Genomic DNA, 20,896 nt, shown 5'->3' on the forward strand with positions numbered 1-20,896 from the left:
GGGGGACTTTGGAAAAAGAGACCATGACCACCTCCCCTCCACACACCCCCCTTGCCCAAAAGAGCAGCGGATGCTGCTGTATTCAATTGTTTAAAATATCCTGATGTTTCCTCCACGCAGAAGACTATTTAATAAAAGCCACCTTAGTTTATTCTCCAGATGCTGTGGAAGTGATGATACTCTTTCCTGCCATGAAAAAGGTTGTGGAGGTTTTACAGTTCTCTCTCCTAGGACAGACTTGTTACATTCTTCCTCCTCTTCCCCTCTCCAAGTGTCCTCTTTCTACTGCAGTGAGAGCCTGGGGGCACTGGAGGTTGAGGGGAGGCTCTAGCCTGCAAGTCCAAGCATGGTGGTCTGAGGAGCCCAACGCCTGCTTGGCATGTCGCGATCGGCCATTTTGCGCTGGGAAGAAATATAAACACTTGACACTTTTTTAAATTTTCTAAATTACATTTATTCATCAGCGACTATAAAACTCTGGCTTATGATACAAAGTTCTTAGTAGCAGGCATCGCCTACAATACGAAGGAAGGAGGTGCACTATGCAGGGATTTATGATTCTATTCATAAGTCAGGTGGGCGGGCGCATAGGAGCTAATGTGGCAACCAGTGTCTCGGGCTGTTTGAGACCTGGGTGGGCTGCGAGGTGCAGGAAGGAGGATTTTAGCAGGTTCTAGGGAAGGTGTGGCAAGGATTAGGTTAACAAATGTCAGTGATGGGTCTATGATGAGTCTATAAGGCTATCATAGGCTCAGCTGCCACCTAGATTTGCAAACTTAGTGGTGGCACAACCATGATCTCACACACAGGATACCCATGCAACAGAGGAATGTCATGGGTCCACTCCTGGCAAGGTGGTAATGTTTATTTCAATACCTTCCACCCTATCCAAAGGATTATGCGTGAACATCTTCAACGGGCAGGAAAAAGCGGATAGATTTATTTTAGTCTGTCTACACACCAGCTTGTTTCCGGGTGATATGTGTGCAGGGGACGTCAAAGGAAGCAGTTGAATAGCCTTGTTTGGTTGGGAAAGATGACCATATTTATTGCCGTCTGTCTACTTTGCTCTTGCCACCTTGATTATGAAGGCAGTGGACTGATTGGGGTGAAGGGACTTTGATTGAAATGATGGGAAACCCTCATTCAGCAGGGCCAAGTGGCCATTTTTATTCCTGCCTGGTGTGCCAGTTCGCCTGTGGTTACTGGGTCACTACAAGATGGAAACAAATTGTAATGCATCCTTGTACAGGGCAAAAATGGTATACCAATAGCTGTGCGTTTCCTGCAGGTGCACCAGCCCACCATTGTACAACAGTCTGCGCCAAGTTTAGACGTAAAAGAGCATCGTCAAACAAGACGGCCATCTTGAATCCAGGAACAAATGCTCTCTACCTTCATCAGTATTAGTCTATAATTGTTTTTCCTGTTCAGACGAACTAGTGTCAACGTTCAAGTGCTTAATTCTATTCTACCATCATATAAGGTCTTGCAAAGCACAAGCCTAGATGAACATTGCAAAATACTTCACCAAAACCGACTATTTGTTCGGAATAGATTGGAGAATGAGAGATTTGCTTTTGGCTGTGTTCATGCCCACCACCCATTAATTTCCAACTATATTTAGAAGAAGAGGGCATCCAGCACAACAGCATCTAAGTGGAGTGTGATTAAAGAAGGGCAAATATCTGAGCCAATTTTATCAGCACCTATGTAAATTATATATAAATATTTATAAGTTAAAATAAGAACATTTGTGTGGTCCGCCGCCACAGCGCTGGGGTTCGTTTTCCTTCTGCAAGATATGCCCTCCTGCCATCTGTTCCTCAGTTCCAGATCTTTAGGAAGCTGTCCCAGGAGCCGGTGGCCGCGGCCATGCCATCGGTGGTGACCCCCAAGCAGCTGACCCTGTTGTCGTGGCCGGAGAGAACACCTGTGAGAAGGAGAGAGAGCTAATCAGTAGGTGGCACTTTTAATGTCACACTGGAGGACAATAGCCCAGCAAAAGGGTTTAAGGGCCTGATTTAGTGTTGTGTGGCATCAGAAAATCATCCAGTTTGTGGAGGAAGTACTAAATTCTCAACTGGACCATTCTGCTATGGTGGGGCATCTGCTATATGAATTCCCTACGGCACGGTTAAGTCTGCCGGCAGTGTCTCCACTCTACGAGATTCAGGAGGTTTCCATATTTATGGGAAGATTTTTGTTTGGAATCAATTGTAGTGTAGTCCTCTACTGCATAGCACATTACATCCTGCAAAGAAACAGTAACCTTGAATGACAACAATACAGGAGCCTTCAGGCACAACACGTTCCCAAGTAGCTGTCAGAGCTGAAGGGAACTTTGGCCCTGGTCCTCAAAAATCCAAGATTTTCCTCAAGGTAGCTTAAGAGTAGCCGAGCCTGCTGCTTCACATCTTACAAGCTCTAGGAATGCTCTAAATTGAATGTGCCCCAATGAAACGACTGCTGAGACCATAGGAGCGACAACCATCACAGCAAGGCCTTCGCCAGAGTCATCCGGCTGTTAGGAGGCAGTAGGTCTCTTCCATTTCACAGGGTGAAGGCACTTGTGGCTCACTCCACCAGCAGCCTGTGGCCCTGGAGGGGGAACATTGTTTACGACGCGGTTTTTACACCGCAGTGCCTTTACCCCACAGTTATTACAACGCAAGTCGTTACTACGACTTGCGCTGGATGGCGCTGTGGGATAAGGAATCTTGCAATTTTATATTCCAACACCTTCCCTACTGTTACGGGGACTGGTGTTGGAATATAAAATTATAAGGTTCCTAAATTCGCGCCCTACAACGCAAGTCGTTGTAACGACTTGCGTTGTAAGACTTGCGTGGTAAAGGCATGCGTTGTTACAACATGCGTTGTAACAACGTACATCCGCTCTGGAGATCAGCAAGGCGGGCACACGGGTCACCACCCGCACCACTACATATCTCTGCGGTCATGCATGACAGCCTTGTTTGGAAGTCCTATTTGACTGTTTAACAATACAGAACATTTTTAGTTGAACTGTTGCTAGTTCTACCACCTACACATTTTAAGGAGCTTCTTTAATACATGTTTGGAGGTGCACTGCATTCATCACATTACATATGTGATGGCTTGTCGCAGATTCTGTAAATCTGTCCTCCTACCTCTCCCACTTCTTTGTCCTCTGTGTAAAAGAACACCTTGGATTGAGGGCAAGGCAGAAGGCTGGCAACAGGTTGTCTTTGGTAAAGACATCTAGTGATGTCAATGATTTCTCTAAGTTTCTTTGCTACCAAAACAAGACTCAACTCCTAGGCTCTCCCCTTCTAAGGGCTCTGAGGTGCCCGCGTAGTACTATGCATCGCTTTATAAACACGCATGATGTGATAAATACAGTTTATTGTAGAGTCTCCCTTTCCTCACTCCTCAACCCCTATCTTGGGTCTGATCGTCGCATGGACTGGGCCATCACTCACCCACGCGCTCGGCCTTCATGGAGTCCCACATGTTGCAGTTGAAGTCATCGTAGCCGGCAAGCAGTAGGCGGCCACTGCGAGAGAACGCCACCGATGTGATCCCACAGATGATGCTCTCATGAGAGTAGACAGTCAGTTCCTGGTCAGCTCGCAGGTCGAAGAGGCGACATGTTGCGTCGTCGGAGCCAGTGCAGATCGCCTCACCGTTGGGGAAGAACTAGCGTGAGAGAGAAAGGAAGTGTGAGTCTTTTGGCACCCTGAGAGTCACTCCCCCCACTTCCATTGCACCAAAGGCTGTCCCTCTCTGTACAGTAAACTAACTTCTTTTGATTCCAGATGAAATAGAAGGCAGCTTAAACTTATTTAGGTACACCCAAAACCATCCTACGGAAAATCTTCATGGATCAAAAGGACCGTACAAAAGACTGGATCTGCCCCTCAACCCCCACACAAGGACAAATCATGGATTTCACCCTCCACCTCACCAACTCTAATGAAATACCTGTGAACATGGGGGTGATGGGGACAGGGTGAAGAGGGGAAGGGATCCAATTTGGATATGTGCTTTTCTTTGCGGACTATGTCTCACAAGTCTAAAAGTACGACTGCGTTTTCTGCTATAAGCACGCTTCACACTTTCGCTATAGAATTTATGGATCACAGATAACATACAATGAATGGCTATCCAGCTGTCTTTGTATACGGACCATTGAGACACCCTAACAAATTTACGTTTGCCGTGGATAGTCGCTCCTTCAGAATTCCTACCTCTAAACCCTCATGGGATGTACAACCATCCTAGTAACATCAATACATCTTCCCAAGATCTATCTCTTCAAAGAGGCCTTTCGCTCTCTCTGTCAGTGGTCATGCTAAGTCCATAACGATGCACCACCCGTATAACTTCTTGTTTAGCAATAATCCTGTGAATTGCTTCCTACATATCAGTCCTGTATCTACTTACATCTATAATGGTCCTCTTGTAGAACTGTTACTGTACCATCTGCCTGTTACACATTTCCCAAGGTGGTCTTACATTTGTGTTGTAACTAAAACTGACCTTTCTATATCCTGACTTAGTTATCTTCCAACACTGGGACTCGCGTTACCCTACATTCATTGCCTGACTATCTTTGGAACTGATGCCTGGTACTTACACAGATGGCGTTAATGTCAGATTCATGCCCAGTGAAGGTCTGGCGGCAGGTGCCCTCACGAATGTCCCATAGCTTGGCGGTGGCATCACAGGCCCCCGACACAAAGATCCGGAAGTCGGGGGACACAGCCAGACTCATACAGTCCCCCATGTGGCCCAAGAAGACCGTCTTCTGCGTGCCAGTCTCAATATCCCAGAGGGCGCTGATGGGGTGGGTGAGAGAAAGAGATGAATGGTTAGTGCGCAATGGGCTCTGTTACCACCCACCCCCTCTTAACCTTCCATCGGTTGATAGCATAGGTGTGAGAATACCTGCCCTTTAATTAAGAACCGGGAGGTATGTCCTATTCTCTCTTGGGGTTGTCCTCTGAATTACTGCCATAGCCCTATTGCCCGGCGGCTGGGTTGTGTAGGGAAACCTCTTCTTCAGCAGGTATCTTCTCATGAGTTGCCTGTAGGGCCACCTTTCCCTGCTAGTATGTGGGTGATCATTATGAGAACCTGAGCATTGCAGAAGGTGCCTTGTTTTCTAAGATACATGTTTGGTGACCTTGGGGGAAGCAAACAAAGTATCTCTTCCTGGAAGGGAGGGTGATGCAAGAGCTGCTTAGATAACGGGTTCTTGTATGAATGGTGGCTGTGATTGGCAGATCACAGATGAAGGTGGGTGTATAAGTAGACAATGTGAGTAGACGAGTTGTTCTAATCTGGTCTCCCAAGGAAGTGAAACTAAACTCACAGGTGCTGCCTATAGTGCAAGCCCACGTGACCTCTGCCTTTCCATTTCTGCCAAAGGTGGCAGAGAACTGCCAGTAACCTTGAATGGAGAGTTGACCCAGTGCTTAGTTTGTACAAAAGTGTTCGGACTCTCGCCAGGAAGACCCTGCAGCTTGCACCTCCAGAGCCATTTTAAGGCATGGGCACAGTGGGCTCTGGCCCAGGGACTTTATGGGGGCCCCCTGATAGAGCCAGCTCTGTTCTGCAGAGAGTCTTGCACATATGACCTTGAATAATTGTTAAACAGACTGTTTTAAATATCGTTTTCCGTTCATGTATTTTGAATGTGAGTGGTGTGTGAGAGTTTATTAAGAAATTTTTCAGAAAAATGTTGTCTTTATGTTGCATGCAACATCCATAAAAAGTTTCTTTTAGATAAATACAGGAGCTCACATATGATAAATGGCAGGCAGTCACAGAGATTATTTGCAGTAATATCAGTGAGCTGCTGCTGTGTTACAATAATGAGAACATGTCTCTATCCCTGAATATTAGATGTAAACACATTTGGTATCTGGACAAGTGTATCCATGCACTGTGACCTGACCAAAGAGGGCATGAAGGAGCAGAAATTGTATCATAAGTTCAAAGCTGTTCCAAACAGGGACCACCACAATTCCTTTGGCCAAGGGCCCCAAAAATCCATAAGATGTCCCTGTGCACCACACATTTCCCCTGCCAGTGCTGCCAATGATAGTAATAACACAACTACTAACCATCAATCTCCTAAAAAATTTGACAATTTTTCAAACAATTCTATGCCCCTAAAGCTGTAAGAATGGCTTGGGCTCAGGTGATAGTAATTTTTAATTTATATTGAATTAATAATTAACTGCTGTTCTGCTCATCTCTAAATTAGCCAAATAGCGCCACCATGTGACAGTCTGTCACAAGCGCAGTGTTGACCATTAAGTGCCGGCATTGAGGAACAGGAACCACCGGCTCAAATTAAGCACTGACCGTGTTAGTTCACGAAATCGAGTTTGACAAGATGGAACAGGACAGAGTAGCCCAAAAAGAACTGGACAACTATATATCCGGTCTTGTTACTACCTTGCGTAGAACGTCTAAATAATGATAAGCTGGGAATAATTTAAAAATTCAAACTGTTTCTATCCAACTGTGAATCGACAACAGGCCAAAAAAAGATATGCCCCAAAGAGGAAAAAGAGCGAATATAGAGGCAAAATAGTTCAACTGCTTTCAAATGAACTGAATGGCATGGTTCGCTGATGGTTTCAGAATTTTGTTTTAGCGAGTCGGGCCATTTAGAGGAGGCTTTTAAAAAAGAAGCAAGATTAGACATTGGATTTCACTGAAAAGAAGAAAAGCAGACTGGTCCTGGAACGATTTGCATAATGCAACTCAGGAAAACAAGGCTAGGCAGTTCTGCTGCATTATTGCCGGGTCTTGTGCTATCAGAGTTAAAGGCTCTTGAACCACCATCCGCAGCAGGAGTAGAGGGTTTTCAATATATGGGCTCCACTTACTGCTTCCAGGGTCTGAACTCCACTTCAGATTGTCCTTTGGTATCTACACCAACAGCAAAGAGACAGCAATGTTCATCAAAGGAGCTATACATTAAGAGGCGATGGGTCATGATGAGATCCCAACAGCGGTGCCTAAAAAGGACCCCGATTAACGGCGTAATCGATAAGCCGTTCTGTTTCAACATGGATAACAGGAGGGAGGGAAGAGGCAACACAGACAAGAGGAGGGACGGTGGAAAGGGCAACGGGATGGGGGAAAGCACTATGATGCTGTATATGTTGTCTGCGACATAGCTCTATTTATTTGGGCGTGTTGGGTCAGGAACAACACAGACAACAGGAGGGAGTGGAGGTGGGAGAGAAGAAGTTAGACAAACAACGGGAGGGTGGAGTGCGGGCGGGAAGAAGCAACATGGGCAACTAGCAGGGTGCGAGGGAAAAAGCTACACAGACAAGGGGTGGAAAGGAAGAGGGAACACGAATATTAAGATGAAAAATAGTACCTCAATCACAGTGAGAGCAGTGGAAGGATGCTAATCAAGAGGAGGGAATCAGTATTTGGTCCATGCTCCACTTGAAAGAAGAGGAAGTGAGACCAGCATGTGCTGGGCAATTGCGACATAGCAAGTAAAAGTTACAATAAAGCTTACGAATGGTAAGCAGTGGGCGGGCTCCTAGCAGAAATCAATACCTCTTGCAAGTGAGAACACATGTGCTGTCGCAGGCGAGACCTACAAAGGGTTTCCAGAAGTTAACACTAAACTATCAACACATGGTACTTTTGATTCAGTGGGGAGATGCTGGCTACATCCATTTAGGAGTATCATCATAGCTATGGCTACTAAGAAAGCCTTAATTAGTGTGAACAGTCTGGATTTAAATCAAATTGCTCAACACTTGATAACATACATGGTGGCGCTGTCCACCCAGTTTTTAAACAGAACATTATCAACGTGAGGACGGTACTTTTTCACGCTATTTTAAAAATTTACTTGTATTTCTTGTGTGTATTTTAAACCTCACCTGCACTTAAAGCGCCTCTCCCACGCGCTAAGCAGACCCCTTGAGGCACTCCTGAGACAGCGGCAACCAGCGCTGAGACAGGAGCAACAACACACCGCCATCGCGGTTCGAAGGCCAGCCACGCCCCCTGCGAGGCCACGCCCACCCGGAAGCATATATAAACGCTGAACGAGCGCACCAAACATTGCATTGAACCCTCTGAGGCGGAAGCCGGAGGACGGTACTTTTTCACGCTATTTTAAAAATTTACTTGTATTTCTTGTGTGTATTTTAAACCTCACCTGCACTTAAAGCGCCTCTCCCACGCGCTAAGCAGACCCCTTGAGGCACTCCTGAGACAGCGGCAACCAGCGCTGAGACAGGAGCAACAACACACCGCCATCGCGGTTCGAAGGCCAGCCACGCCCCCTGCGAGGCCACGCCCCCTACACTACCATAAATGTGCCGCCCCCACCAGCGCAGCGGACGAGCGCAGCGGGAGCGCCGTTTGCGCGCCGAAGGCGCGCCTAAGGCAAGCCCGTCTGCGCCCGTCCGCGCACGCCCGGGCCCAGGGCCAGAACCCCTGCCCGACTCCGTCCACTCAATCATAAGGTACTCCCGCAGAGACCTATTGAGCCTCAGACCCCCCCCTTCGCCCTGTGACTACATCCACAATCTCAAGGGACCCTTCACTGGCTGCTCCTTGTGCAAACCAACGCAGCTCACGCTACCTACCAGACCCAGCAAACCCGCCACCCTTAACTTTGCCTCCCTGAACTGCCGATCACTCCCCAAACACGCCACCCAGATCGCCGACATTATAGAAGACCATGGAATTGATATATTCTTCCTCACGGAAACGTGGCTCGGCCCGCACTCACAATTCGACATGGTCCTAGCAACCCCACAGGGCTATTGTATTCAATCCCTACCCCGTCCGCTAGGTAGAGGAGGCGGGATAGCCATTATCCATCGAGAACACCTTCACTTCAAAACCTACGATGCACAGATTACCGACGCAGAAAGCCTGCACTTTTCCGTCACACTCAACTCAACCACCTCCCTTACAGGACTCCTCATTTACCGCCCCCCTGGCACTCCGGGTCCCTTCACCTGCTCGCTTCTGGACCTAGTCACAACCCAAGCCCACTCCTCCTCAAACTTCATGATAGTTGGAGACTTGAATATCCACCTTGATGACCCGGCCAATTTAGTAGCCCTCGATCTGATTCAAGATCTAGCGGCACTCGATATCCGTCTACTTAACTCCGGAGCCACTCACACCAAGGGCCACCTCTTAGACCCCATACTTACCAACTCGTTCTCAATGTTAGCTAAGGAGGCTTTGCCCCTCCCCTGGACAGACCATTTTCTGGTCTCTTTTCAATTACCTGGATCCTCCACGAAAAACCGGACACTCCCTACCTTCAGCAAGGATAGGACCTGGCCCAGACTCTCTACGGACGAATGGGCTCAGGCCCTGGAAAAAAACATCCCCGCTCAGGCCGAAGACCCAAACACAGCCGACAGAAAATTCAGAGATTGGATTACCGTCTCCTTAGACCTTATACTTCCACTCAGAAATAGGGAAAATAAAAACGGCAAACGTGGCTCAGCACCATGGTACTCCACAGAGCTAAGAACACTGCGCAAAAATTGCAAAAAGGCCGAACGTCTCTGGAGAAAGACCTGGCAACATACCAACAAAGAAGCCTACCAGTCTGCGGTCAAAATTTACAAAGAGGCCATCATATCAGCCAAAGCTTCCTATTACAATACACGTATACAAGAAGCATCCAATTCTGCCCGAGAATCTTTTCTGATCGTCAAAGAGCTGACCAAGGTCCCCACCACCTCCTCCCACAACACACCCAAAGTTGACAGAAGTAATGAGTTAGCAAACTTCTTCAACGAGAAAATTACTCATATCCTGGCCTCCCTTCCTCCCCCCAGCCTTCCCAGACTCACGGAAAGTAGTACTACCTCCGAACCGACTGTAAGCATCGGTCGTCCTTCACTCGGGACTTTTCGACCTGTCACCCCCGCAGAGGTTGAGCGAACCCTAGTTAAAATGAAAAGTGGATCCCCCCTGGACCCAGCTCCGATCAGGTTCCTCAAGACAGTAGCCTCAGTAATTGTTCCTACCATTACGGACCTTATCAACTGTTCGTTCTCCCATGGAATCGTCCCCGACAGCTGGAAGAGTGCTGTGGTTAAAGCACTCTTAAAAAAACCCCAACTGGATCCATCGGACCTGTCCAACTATAGGCCAATATCCCTACTCCCCTGCATCAGTAAAGTCACCGAGAAACTAGTAAACACCCAATTATCCCAGTTCCTTGAAACGAACAAACTGCTCAGGCAATCCCAAACCGGATTTCGCCCAGGCCACGGAACGGACACAGCACTGCTTGCGGTGATTGAAGAGGCAAGGGGCTTACTAGATTCAGGAGGATCAGTGGCAGTGATCCTCCTGGATCTAAGTGCAGCCTTCGATACGGTCAACCACCGTGTCCTTCTGAGCAGACTGGCAAACGCAGGACTTACCGGGACAGCCATCAAATGGATCGAATCCTATCTTACAGGACGCACCTTTCAAGTTTGGGATGACAGCCATCATTCATCCACCCTCCCACTTACTAGCGGCGTTCCCCAGGGCTCCTCCCTAAGCCCCACGCTTTTTAATGTCTATATGGCCCCCCTCGAGGACGTGGTAACACCATTTAACATCAAAATGGTGAGTTACGCCGACGACACCCAACTAGTCGTCTCCCTGTCCCAGCTGACTGACCATCCTGAAAACCTGACTAACTGCCTCACAAACATCCACAACTGGATGAACGAATCATCATTGAAATTGAATGGGACTAAGACGGAGGTAATGTTACTCGGTAAGCAGTGGACAACTATCCCTCCCGCGATATGGCCCGATGTGTTCGGTGAAATTCCCCCCCCCAAATCTGAAATCAAGACACTCTGGGTGTGGCTAGAGCCACAACTTACGATGAAGACCCAGGCAACCAAAACCTCGGGCACATGTTTTGGGCTCATGCGTACGACTCGTAAAATCCTGCCCCTACTCCCCCCCATGTCCAGAAAGCTCCTTATCCAGGGCCTAGTACTGTCCCGTTTAGACTACAGCAATCTGGTTTATTTGGGAGCACCCGAGGCTACCATCACAAAACTCCAGCGGACGCAGAATGCGGCAGCACGCCTGATCACCAACACTCCCTCCAGAACATCCGCCAAGCCAGCTCTTAAAACCCTGCACTGGCTCCCTGTTCGCCAAAGAGTGCACTTTAAAGCTATGTGTACCACTCACAAGCTCTATAACGGCTCAGGCCCAGCGATCCTTAGCAAAATGATTACACCCTATATAGCTTCTAGATCGCTACGATCTCAAAACGAGAATCTAGTCCTCATTCCTAGATTCAAAAAAGTTCGCACAGGAGGCCGTCAATTCTCCGTTCAGGCGGCTAAAGGCTGGAACGCACTCCCTCGCACCCTCAGACTGGAATCCAACTTCCTTGCGTTCCGAAAAAAACTCAAGACCCATCTGTTTCCCAAATAACACCCCTCAGCCAGCTCCCCTCTCATTAGGTTCAAGTTACATAGCGCGGGGATACCCACGGGTCACCAGGCGCTGTAGAAATCGCTAAATAAATAAATAAATAAATTTAACAGTTCAAATATACATTAAAAAAAAAATAACACCACTGCGCCCATGCCCTTAACTCTTCCAGCTTTGGGTGACCTACAATATCCCAAATTGTCTCATTTGTCGGCGCGTGATGGACAGCAGGTGGCATCGGGACTGGCATTTGCCCGAACTCACATGGACACCGGATGGTGAAAGCTGCTGTGGCTTTCTGAGGTATATATTCAGCCCTGGCAGTAACTTATTTATTTATTTTTAAATTAAGCACTTCGGACTGCGTCACCAGGCTACTAATAGAATATTTTATTTGGGAGATACACGCTGGGCTGTTTTCAAATCCAGAATAGAGACTCCTAGATTTCAACTGAAGTGGAAAGTGTCCCCATATTAGGTTTAACACATGGATCAGGCAGTGCGCCCACTATTACAGAATAGTACCAGCCTGCTCACGCAGGAGGCGGTGCCACTTGGGGTTCATTGCAGAGAGAAATGTTACCTATCTAACCAGAAACCCAGCTCCTGGCCTATTCTGCATCCTTACTAGGGAGTATCTGCAGAGTTACTCTACCTGTCACCGTGCTCCTGGTGGTACATACCCACTTACCAACATCCCCCCCCCCACATTGAGTTCAGAGTGCACTGACTGGAGTTACCACACCTGTCCCCAGGGCCCCCCTGGCTGCTGCTGGCATCTTTGCAGTTTCCCAGACTCCTTACCAGGTGGTATCTCCTGAGCTGGTCACTATCTGGTTATCGTCCAAGAATCTGCAACAGGATAAATAACCTGTCGAAGGAGAGAGTCAACAATATTTGCATTAATTTAGCATCTGTTTATTTATTGTTTTTAGTACAGCAAAGTGGCACTCTTCGTTTGATGTTAAAGTTGGTAAAATAGTTCACAGGGTATTCCGCACAGACCTGTTTGTACTCTGCAGTTCAGCTTTTCATCCTTCCGAGCACGATGAAGTGCAGGCCATTGCCTTTGCCCATATGGCCTTCTTTGTTATTTGTTATAATAGCGTTATTTGAAATTTCCACTCTTTGTACCATGTTTACTTTGTACATGTTCTGCTTCATTGAGTCAGCCTTATTAAAGGATACAGTGACGTCACTGAGCACCCAACATAAATGGGTTGCTTGCACCTGTACAGGCAATCTTACATAGCTCACTGCAACTGCAAACAATTCGATTTTTGACAGGTAAATATTCTCTCTAAATCATCGCTTTCTCGGTTTCACAGGTTCCCAAATTTGCAAAAACCCATCTTTAGCATTTGAACAGGCAGAGTCATCCCACTGCTCGCGGAGCAGCGCAAAGGAAAAATTACATTATAATAACAGAACATTGGTATTATTTTATTTTTAGTGGACCTTGGAGGCAGGTTAGAGCAGGGTAGGGCTGGGCTCGCCTCGTCAGTGGGAGAGGAGGAAAGGTTGGTGTACCTTAAATGCGCGTGACAGTTTGGTCTGCTTGTCTCGGACCGGCCATACCTCATGCGCACTCTGCATGTTCTCCACTGGCTGTAATGCACAGCCTGGGTGGAGAACATGCACTGGCTCCCAGTCCCTGTCTGAGCGCTGAACCATGGCGCTCAGACCAATCACGATGCTGCTGTCATGCAGGTGACAGCAGCGTTGTGATTGGCTAGAGGAGTCTGGGAGTGGAAGCCTGGGGGCTTCCAGCAGCCAGGATAACAGTGAGGACAGAGGAAAGGCGGAGGCTGGTGACCGGCCACAAGCAGGTAAGACTTTTTTTTTTATTCCATTTTTCTTAGTGAAAATTAAACTGCTTTACAGCTTTGTATCTTAACATAATACAAAATAATGAAGATGTTTGTATCAGAAACACAAAATCAAACTTAAATGAAGGAATGAAGAGATTGCTTAGAGAAGCTGTTACCTCATGCAGTTATCATTTATGTATGAAACTTAACAGGTTTATGTCAAGCGCACAATTAAAAAGGCGTGTGACTTGTACCTGAGCAAAGTGATTGTTATGTTATTAATAGCGCTCTGAAGCTGTCTCTTGGGTGCTTGAGCACTACATGAAAGCAACAATCCAGTGACTGTTGCCTTAGAGGTGGTTCGAAAGAATTGTTTTGTAAATCACCTCTCCTTCTTTAGACATATAAAGGTTTAAGTGAGCTTACAAATGGCTCATAGCAGAAGGGAAGTTTACTTTGTTAGCTCATTTAAGAGACATACCTTTGGCAGACTATGAGTCAATACATCATGGTTTCCGTAATGTTTTAAAGAGATAACAGCGTGGTGCTTCATCACAGCCTGATGCCAATAGGGTAAATTCTATTTAGGCACATACAGATTAAGGACCTCATTTATGAAAAGTCTTGCATCGCTGCGTGAAAGCAGCGATGCAACACTTCGACTTTTCAGTGTGCCCTCCTTGCAACACGATGGATGCACTGTATTCATTATACGTCGCACTATGTCGCAAGGAATGACAGATACGTCAGGAATCGTGAGGTATCTGTCAGTGCAAAACCCATGAAATGCTGGAGTTGTGTCGTAAGCATGACTCATCTCCAGCAATGCATGGGGAGTCCTATTCCCATTGCACTGTGTCACCCCCTATGCCTGCTGTGAGGCAGGTGTAAGGTTGTGACTCAGTAGCGTCTTAGAAGTGGCGCAGTGAAATCTGATGATGATGCTTTTTCTCGTGGGAATGCCCCCCTGTATACATTATACCTGACACAGGTATAATACACTGCAGAAATTTGCAAAGTAATGCATCTGCTTAGATATGTCACTTTGTAAATATGGCGCAACGTGGAGCATTATTTATGCCGCCACTGTTTAAAAAAAAGTGACGCACCTGCGGTGTAAAAGTGTCGCAAGCCATCATAAATAGGGCCCTAAGTGATTTGCTCAAAAACACACAATTTTTAGTCAAGTGCAGGAGCAGGGTTTAGAACTCAGGTCAGTTCTTGGTCCTCAGGTACCAAATTGGGGGTCTCGGCCGCCAGGCAACACCTATCGATTAGCCTGGCCCTGATTATTGTGAGCCGTCTTAGAATCAGGTTCGATGTGGTTATAGGCAGCAGTCTTAAGTTTGGTGAAGCCATGGACATAGGGGACACCTTGCATTTCATCACACTGGGGTCATGTGGGACTCACCATGCATTCAGCATCACTACCACCAAGGTCCTCACCTGTGTGCGCCGCCAGCTCTCTGCTGACTTTGACGTTGCCCTCTCGCGTCTTGAGGTTGTAGATGGAGCACATGTTGTCTAATCCGCCACACGCGACGAAGTTTCCAGAGGGCGCGTAGGAACAGGTCATGACCCAGGAGGAACGCAGTGGGATGGCGTGCACCTGCAAGCAATATCTACATCAGAGCTATGTTATGAAACCTCTTGATGCGGATGGGGTAGGGTTGCCAAATGTAGGAAGGATGGAGTAGTGTAAGAGACATGCAGATGATATAACAGTGTTCTAAGAATATACAAAAGAGCTCTCTTTAGAGTGGACAGCAAAGAAAGTCTCCCCCTAAAACAGTCTCTCTGGAATATAGTTTAGGTGAGGTCTTTGGTGGATGGTGGGAGAGTGTCTCTCTTACAGATGGAGTGGGTCTCAGGAGTTAAGGAAGGGCTTTCTCTTTAGCTTTGTGCCAGGATTACTGATGGTTTGTGTGGTGAAAGAGCCCTAGCTTTGGGGGATGGCGTAGGATCACTGGATACAGAGGAGGGTGTGGAAGTGATGCTGACGTCATTCGATAATACAGAATAGCGTGGTACTGCAGATGATGAAGGTGTGGATGGTGTAGGGGTACAGTCTGCATGGATGATGTAAGGATGCTCCGTCGTCGCAGGATGGTGTAAGACTGCTCCATATTGTAGATGGTGGAGGCACCCTGGCTGTACAGATAGAGCAAGGGTGCCCTCTACCTCTGGGGGATGGTGTTGCAGCATGGGCATTCTTGAGGGAACAGCATTAGAGCGCACTCCCTGAGGTGTTTTTTTAATTTTGGTGTAAGAGTGCTATAGTTGCCAACCCTATCAGTTTAGGTGATTTAGGTAGTGTAGGTGGTTGGTTGGTTACCGCTTTTTCGGCAGCACTACCACTTACTTATTTGTGCGTGCCATCCTGCTCATTTTCATTAAGCCAGGCCATGCCTTGGCCATTGTGTTTCCCTCAGTAAACAAGCACTTATAATGCAATCGATCTAGCCTTTGGGACCTTATATGTATTTAGCTATGCAGCACATTAGCCTGGGTGCTGAAACATCTACTGTTCTTTAACAAGGAGGTAAAGTGAGCGCCAAACTGTGTAACACACCAGAAATGGGAACACATGGAGAGAAATATTGCCTTTCAGCAGGAAATGGTATAGTCCAAAGCTTTGTTTTTGATATACAATCAGGGCCTTCAGTGGTCATACCACTGAAAATAAAAGATTTGAAAAAAATATTATTGTCTGCGGGTGCTTGTGGAAGACCATTTCTTTAGACTGGAATCTAGAGAATTCTAAAGTGATTCTGGTATTTTACTGACCTCTGCTGGTCGTTTTCTATCAAGAAAGTTAAATAGAGACAGTTGCCAGAAAATTTTTAAAAGAAGAAACTCCCTCAGCAGAAAGCAATTCTGGTATTTTACAGACTTCTGCTTGTCGTTTTCTATCAACACAGTTAAATAGAGGCAGTTGAACAAGCAGAAAGCAATTCTGGTATTTTACTGACCTCTACTGGTTGTTTTCTATCAAGACAGTTAAATAGAGGCAGTTGAGAAGAAAAAAGTCCCTAAGCGGAAGCAGACAAGTCCTAGGGCTGATCTCCAGAGCCTACAAAGTACATATATATATATATATACACGTATTTACTAAAGTATATAAAAGAGGTCTTGAATGCTTGACCTAAAATGGGAAAAAACAAGCAAACTCAAGCACATCCTCAGGCAGTTAGGGGTTAAGCGACCATAAAGTCCTTCCATAGAAGTGAGTCTAAAGAGAAATTAAGAGGGACTAGTTAACTTGCTGGCTTTTCTTTCCTGCACACTTCTAAATATACCAACTTGAAAGAGGAAATGAAAATCAAACGTGCAGGGGACAGCAGGGCCCTGTCTACTTTACTTTTCTTTCAAGCTCCTCTTCAGAGGGCAAGCTGCTCCCATCGGAAGTGACGTGGTGCCTCGGCAGCCGGTGAGGTGCTCACTACTGCTTGCAATGTTCAACACTCCGTCCATCATCCCCTTTGGTTTTGCTTTGCTCGCCTTAAGTTGGCAGGGTATGCCCAGACGTGGGTCCCTTGCTCACTTTGCCACTGGATTCAAGCTTGCCTGGCTGATGACGGCTGATTAGCCAGAAACCAGTCCCAGGATGCTTGTTTCCGGTCCAGGGAAGACATAGCCTTGCAGTTCAGGCTGAACTGTTCCCATGAGGCACAGGGTCAGACTGATTTGCATATGGCCATGTCTGGACTGGGGTGGCAGAGTGAGCTAAAGAATGATGATGGATTAAAGCCAGATCAGTTGACAGGGGGTGAGTGCTTGCAATGTTCAACACTCCGTTCATCATCCCCTTTGGTTTTGCTTTGTTCACCCTAAGCTGGCAGGGTGTACCTAGACGTGGGTCCCTTGCTCACGCTACTAATGTATTCAAGCTAGCCTGGCTGATGACGGTTGATTAGCCAGAAACCGGTCCCAGGATGCTTGTTTACGGTCCAGGGAAGACGTGGCTTGGCAGTTCGGACTCGACTGTTCCCATGAGGCACAGGGTCAGACTGATTTGCATATGGCCATGTCTGGACTGGGGTGGCAGAGTGAGCTAAAGAATGATGATGGATTAAAGCCAGATCAGTTGACAGGGGGTGAGTGCTTGCAATGTTCAACACTCCGTTCATCATCCCCTTTGGTTTTGCTTTGTTCGCCCTAAGCTGGCAGGGTGTACCTAGACGTGGGTCCCTTGCTCACGCTACTAATGTATTCAAGCTAGCCTGGCTGATGACGGTTGATTAGCCAGAAACCGGTCCCAGGATGCTTGTTTACGGTCCAGGGAAGACGTGGCTTGGCAGTTCGGACTCGACTGTTCCCATGAGGCACAGGGTTTGACTGATTCGCATATGGCCATGTCTGAACTGGGGTGGCAAAGTGAGCTAAAGAATGATGATGGATTAAACCCAGATCAGTTGACTGGTGGTGACTGCTTGCAATGTTCATCCCCTTTGGTTTTAATACTGCCGACCGACACCTGATGGATAGAGGAGGGCGGGCCCACGGGTCCTACTGTCCAAATAAATGACTGTCGGGAGGGGGTTATGGAGAATCTTCTCTTAGCACAGTTAGGTTTGTGCTTTAACTGACAGTTTTATGATGCAGATTACTAGTCACACACCAGAGAGTAAGAAGTGTACGCATGTTGCGTGACATCACGCACCCACTGTCAAACCAGCTTTAAATTCTATTGTTTGTGCCAACAATTGTATTTATTTTTGTCCTTTTCCAAGGTACGTTAAAGTATTAATTCTGTGAGTCCAGCTGTTTGCTTCTGGCTCTCTCGTTTCCAGACTCTCTGTTGAAGTCAGAGAGCAGGGTCTTTAATCAGTGCCTAATTTGTAAAAAAAATATCAGTGCCAGGGCTCTCGTGAAGAGGCCACCGCAGCTTGCTCCACACGTTGCCCCTGCCAGCTGCCAATGATAATATATATAGAGTATTAGGGGGTGCACTCCTATTCAGTACCCCTTTCTATTCCTTATTTTATTTTAAGGCGCTGCAACAAGCAGGAGCTGTCAACCTGTGCTATCTGAAATGCCTGGTTATTAGAAGTACTAGAACTTGACTTTGCTGCGCACAATTCACTTGGTGAATACACCACAATATAAACATACAACTTTATCAAATTATAACAGTTTTATTCCTGTTATTGAAAACATTCTTAACTCAAAAATGTCATTGCCATTATGTGGGGGTAACTCTATTTGATGATGTTGTCGTGCTCCCTCTTGTTGATAATGTTGTCGTGCTCGATCTCCTCGTGTTGCTGCTCATGATGGTGTTTATTTTGGTGATTCAGGATGGTAGTGTGTTGTTTGTGTGTGTGGACACTTCAATACCTTGACTCTCATTCACACCCCCTCATATTTCTCCAGGCGCTGAAGAAGGCACAACCCGTGCCGAAATGCATTCACCACCCCTAAGAGAATTGCTTCAATAAAGATGCTTCCTGAACTCCCCCTTGGGCCCCTGCTCTCTTCTTTCTGCAGGGAGTTGTCCTTTCATATTACGCGCGCACGCCAGTATCGCGCTACAGGGGTCCACGCATCTCCAAGTCGGCCTGGGCACTGCTGGCTGCTGCTACGGCGGACTTTTTGCTCATCAGGTTACTGATACTTACCCAGGTCCACCTCCAGGTTTCGGGACGAAGAGACAGCGGTGTTGCAGCCACGGCGCTGCACGTTGGGCGAAGCTGGATTTCCGGACTTGTCCCCGCCATTTGGAATCCCCTTCCCTTGAGGGTTGATGCGGTCCAGGGGGCGCAAGGAGACATTTTCGTTGCTGGCAAACATTGGGACACTATTGTGAGTGGAAGAAGGAAACCCACAAGACCGCACCTACATCCAATTGTCCCCGCAGCACTCACCACGCCACCACACGGCATGCTGGGTCCTGTAGTCCACTTGGCAGGCCTCCAGTTGTCAGGTGAGCTGTATCATCAGCAGCGGGGGCGGAGTTGGATGTTACCCTATCGGTGGGCGGCTGGACACTTCAATACCTTGACTCTCATTCACACCCCCTCATATTTCTCCAGGCGCTGAAGAAGGCACAACCCGTGCCGAAATGCATTCACCACCCCTAAGAGAATTGCTTCAATAAAGATGCTTCCTGAACTCCCCCTTGGGCCCCTGCTCTCTTCTTTCTGCAGGGAGTTGTCCTTTCATATTACGCGCGCACGCCAGTATCGCGCTACAGGGGTCCACGCATCTCCAAGTCGGCCTGGGCACTGCTGGCTGCTGCTACGGCGGACTTTTTGCTCATCAGGTTACTGATACTTACCCAGGTCCACCTCCAGGTTTCGGGACGAAGAGACAGCGGTGTTGCAGCCACGGCGCTGCACGTTGGGCGAAGCTGGATTTCCGGACTTGTCCCCGCCATTTGGAATCCCCTTCCCTTGAGGGTTGATGCGGTCCAGGGGGCGCAAGGAGACATTTTCGTTGCTGGCAAACATTGGGACACTATTGTGAGTGGAAGAAGGAAACCCACAAGACCGCACCTACATCCAATTGTCCCCGCAGCACTCACCACGCCACCACACGGCATGCTGGGTCCTGTAGTCCACTTGGCAGACCTCCAGTTGTCAGGTGAGCTGTATCATCAGCAGCGGGGGCGGAGTTGGATGTTACCCTATCGGTGGGCGGCTGGACACTTCAATACCTTGACTCTCATTCACACCCCCTCATATTTCTCCAGGCGCTGAAGAAGGCACAACCCGTGCCGAAATGCATTTGCCACCCCTAAGAGAATTGCTTCAATAAAGATGCTTCCTGAACTCCCCCTTGGGCCCCTGCTCTCTTCTTTCTGCAGGGAGTTGTCCTTATATATATATATATATATATATATATATATATATATATATATATATATACATATACATATACATATACTTCGTTTTGGGCTCTCTCATTGGTTACAAAGCTACCTTCATCGTGAGGGTTGCATATGGTCTCCCAACCTCCCTATGTCCATTTGGTGTGCTCTCTCTGGTTAATGCTGTTGGTGTTAATTCTCTAATTGATTGTGTTGGTGTAGTATCTCAGAGAGATGTTGTCTTGTTCTTACTGAGTATTTTTGATGAAAAAGAGTGCTTTCTTCGACAGATCGCACTTGAGAGATGGGAGTGGGGATGGTGAAGGAGCTCTGGCAGGGTTTGTAAAAGAACAAAGAAGTACCTTGTTGGTGGAGTAGGTGTCCCACACAATCAGCTTTCCGTCCTGGGAGGCGCTGACGAGTAACCTGGAAGAAAAAAATGTCCATTAGCCTGGTGAGGCTAGCCTAGAACGATTGCCCTATGTCAAGTACAGATTTCCCAAAGCTGGTAAAGAAGCCCCCAGCCTGGTAGAGATGCCCTCATCCAGCTGCAGATAACCCCAGAGCAGAAGAAATTCCCCAATGTAGGCACAGATGTCCTAATTCTGGTAGGGATCCCTCTCCCTCATACAGATCTACCACATAAGCCCATATTCTCTAACAGATTCCCCGAAGGTAGGTGCATATGCCCGTATCCTAGTACAGATGCCCTCAGACTAGCCCAGATGTTCTCAACCTGGTGCAGATGCGGCTAGCCAGGTAGAGAGTGGTTTAGAAACCCCCATAAGGAAAATGTATGTCTCTAGTTTGAAAG

General features: G+C 47.3%; 1 protein-coding gene across 1 annotated transcript in view; it reads right to left on the reverse strand.

Moving 5' to 3' along the window:
- Window positions 1-429: 429 nt before the first annotated feature.
- GNB3 (G protein subunit beta 3) overlaps window positions 430-20,896 on the reverse strand; it is a 100,044-nt gene continuing 79,577 nt past the window's right edge. The window contains exons 5-10 of the mRNA XM_086932927.1: window positions 20,445-20,508; window positions 14,718-14,880; window positions 12,265-12,331; window positions 4,622-4,823; window positions 3,465-3,681; window positions 430-1,933 (exon numbers count right to left, since the gene is read on the reverse strand). Coding sequence (XP_086789053.1) covers window positions 1,827-1,933; window positions 3,465-3,681; window positions 4,622-4,823; window positions 12,265-12,331; window positions 14,718-14,880; window positions 20,445-20,508 — 820 coding nt within the window. The 3' untranslated portion in view covers window positions 430-1,826. The remainder of the gene's footprint in view (window positions 1,934-3,464; window positions 3,682-4,621; window positions 4,824-12,264; window positions 12,332-14,717; window positions 14,881-20,444; window positions 20,509-20,896) is intronic.

The sequence above is a fragment of the Lissotriton vulgaris genome, chromosome 7, assembly GCF_964263255.1.
Source record: "Lissotriton vulgaris chromosome 7, aLisVul1.2, whole genome shotgun sequence".
Taxonomy (NCBI): Eukaryota; Metazoa; Chordata; class Amphibia; order Caudata; family Salamandridae; genus Lissotriton; species Lissotriton vulgaris.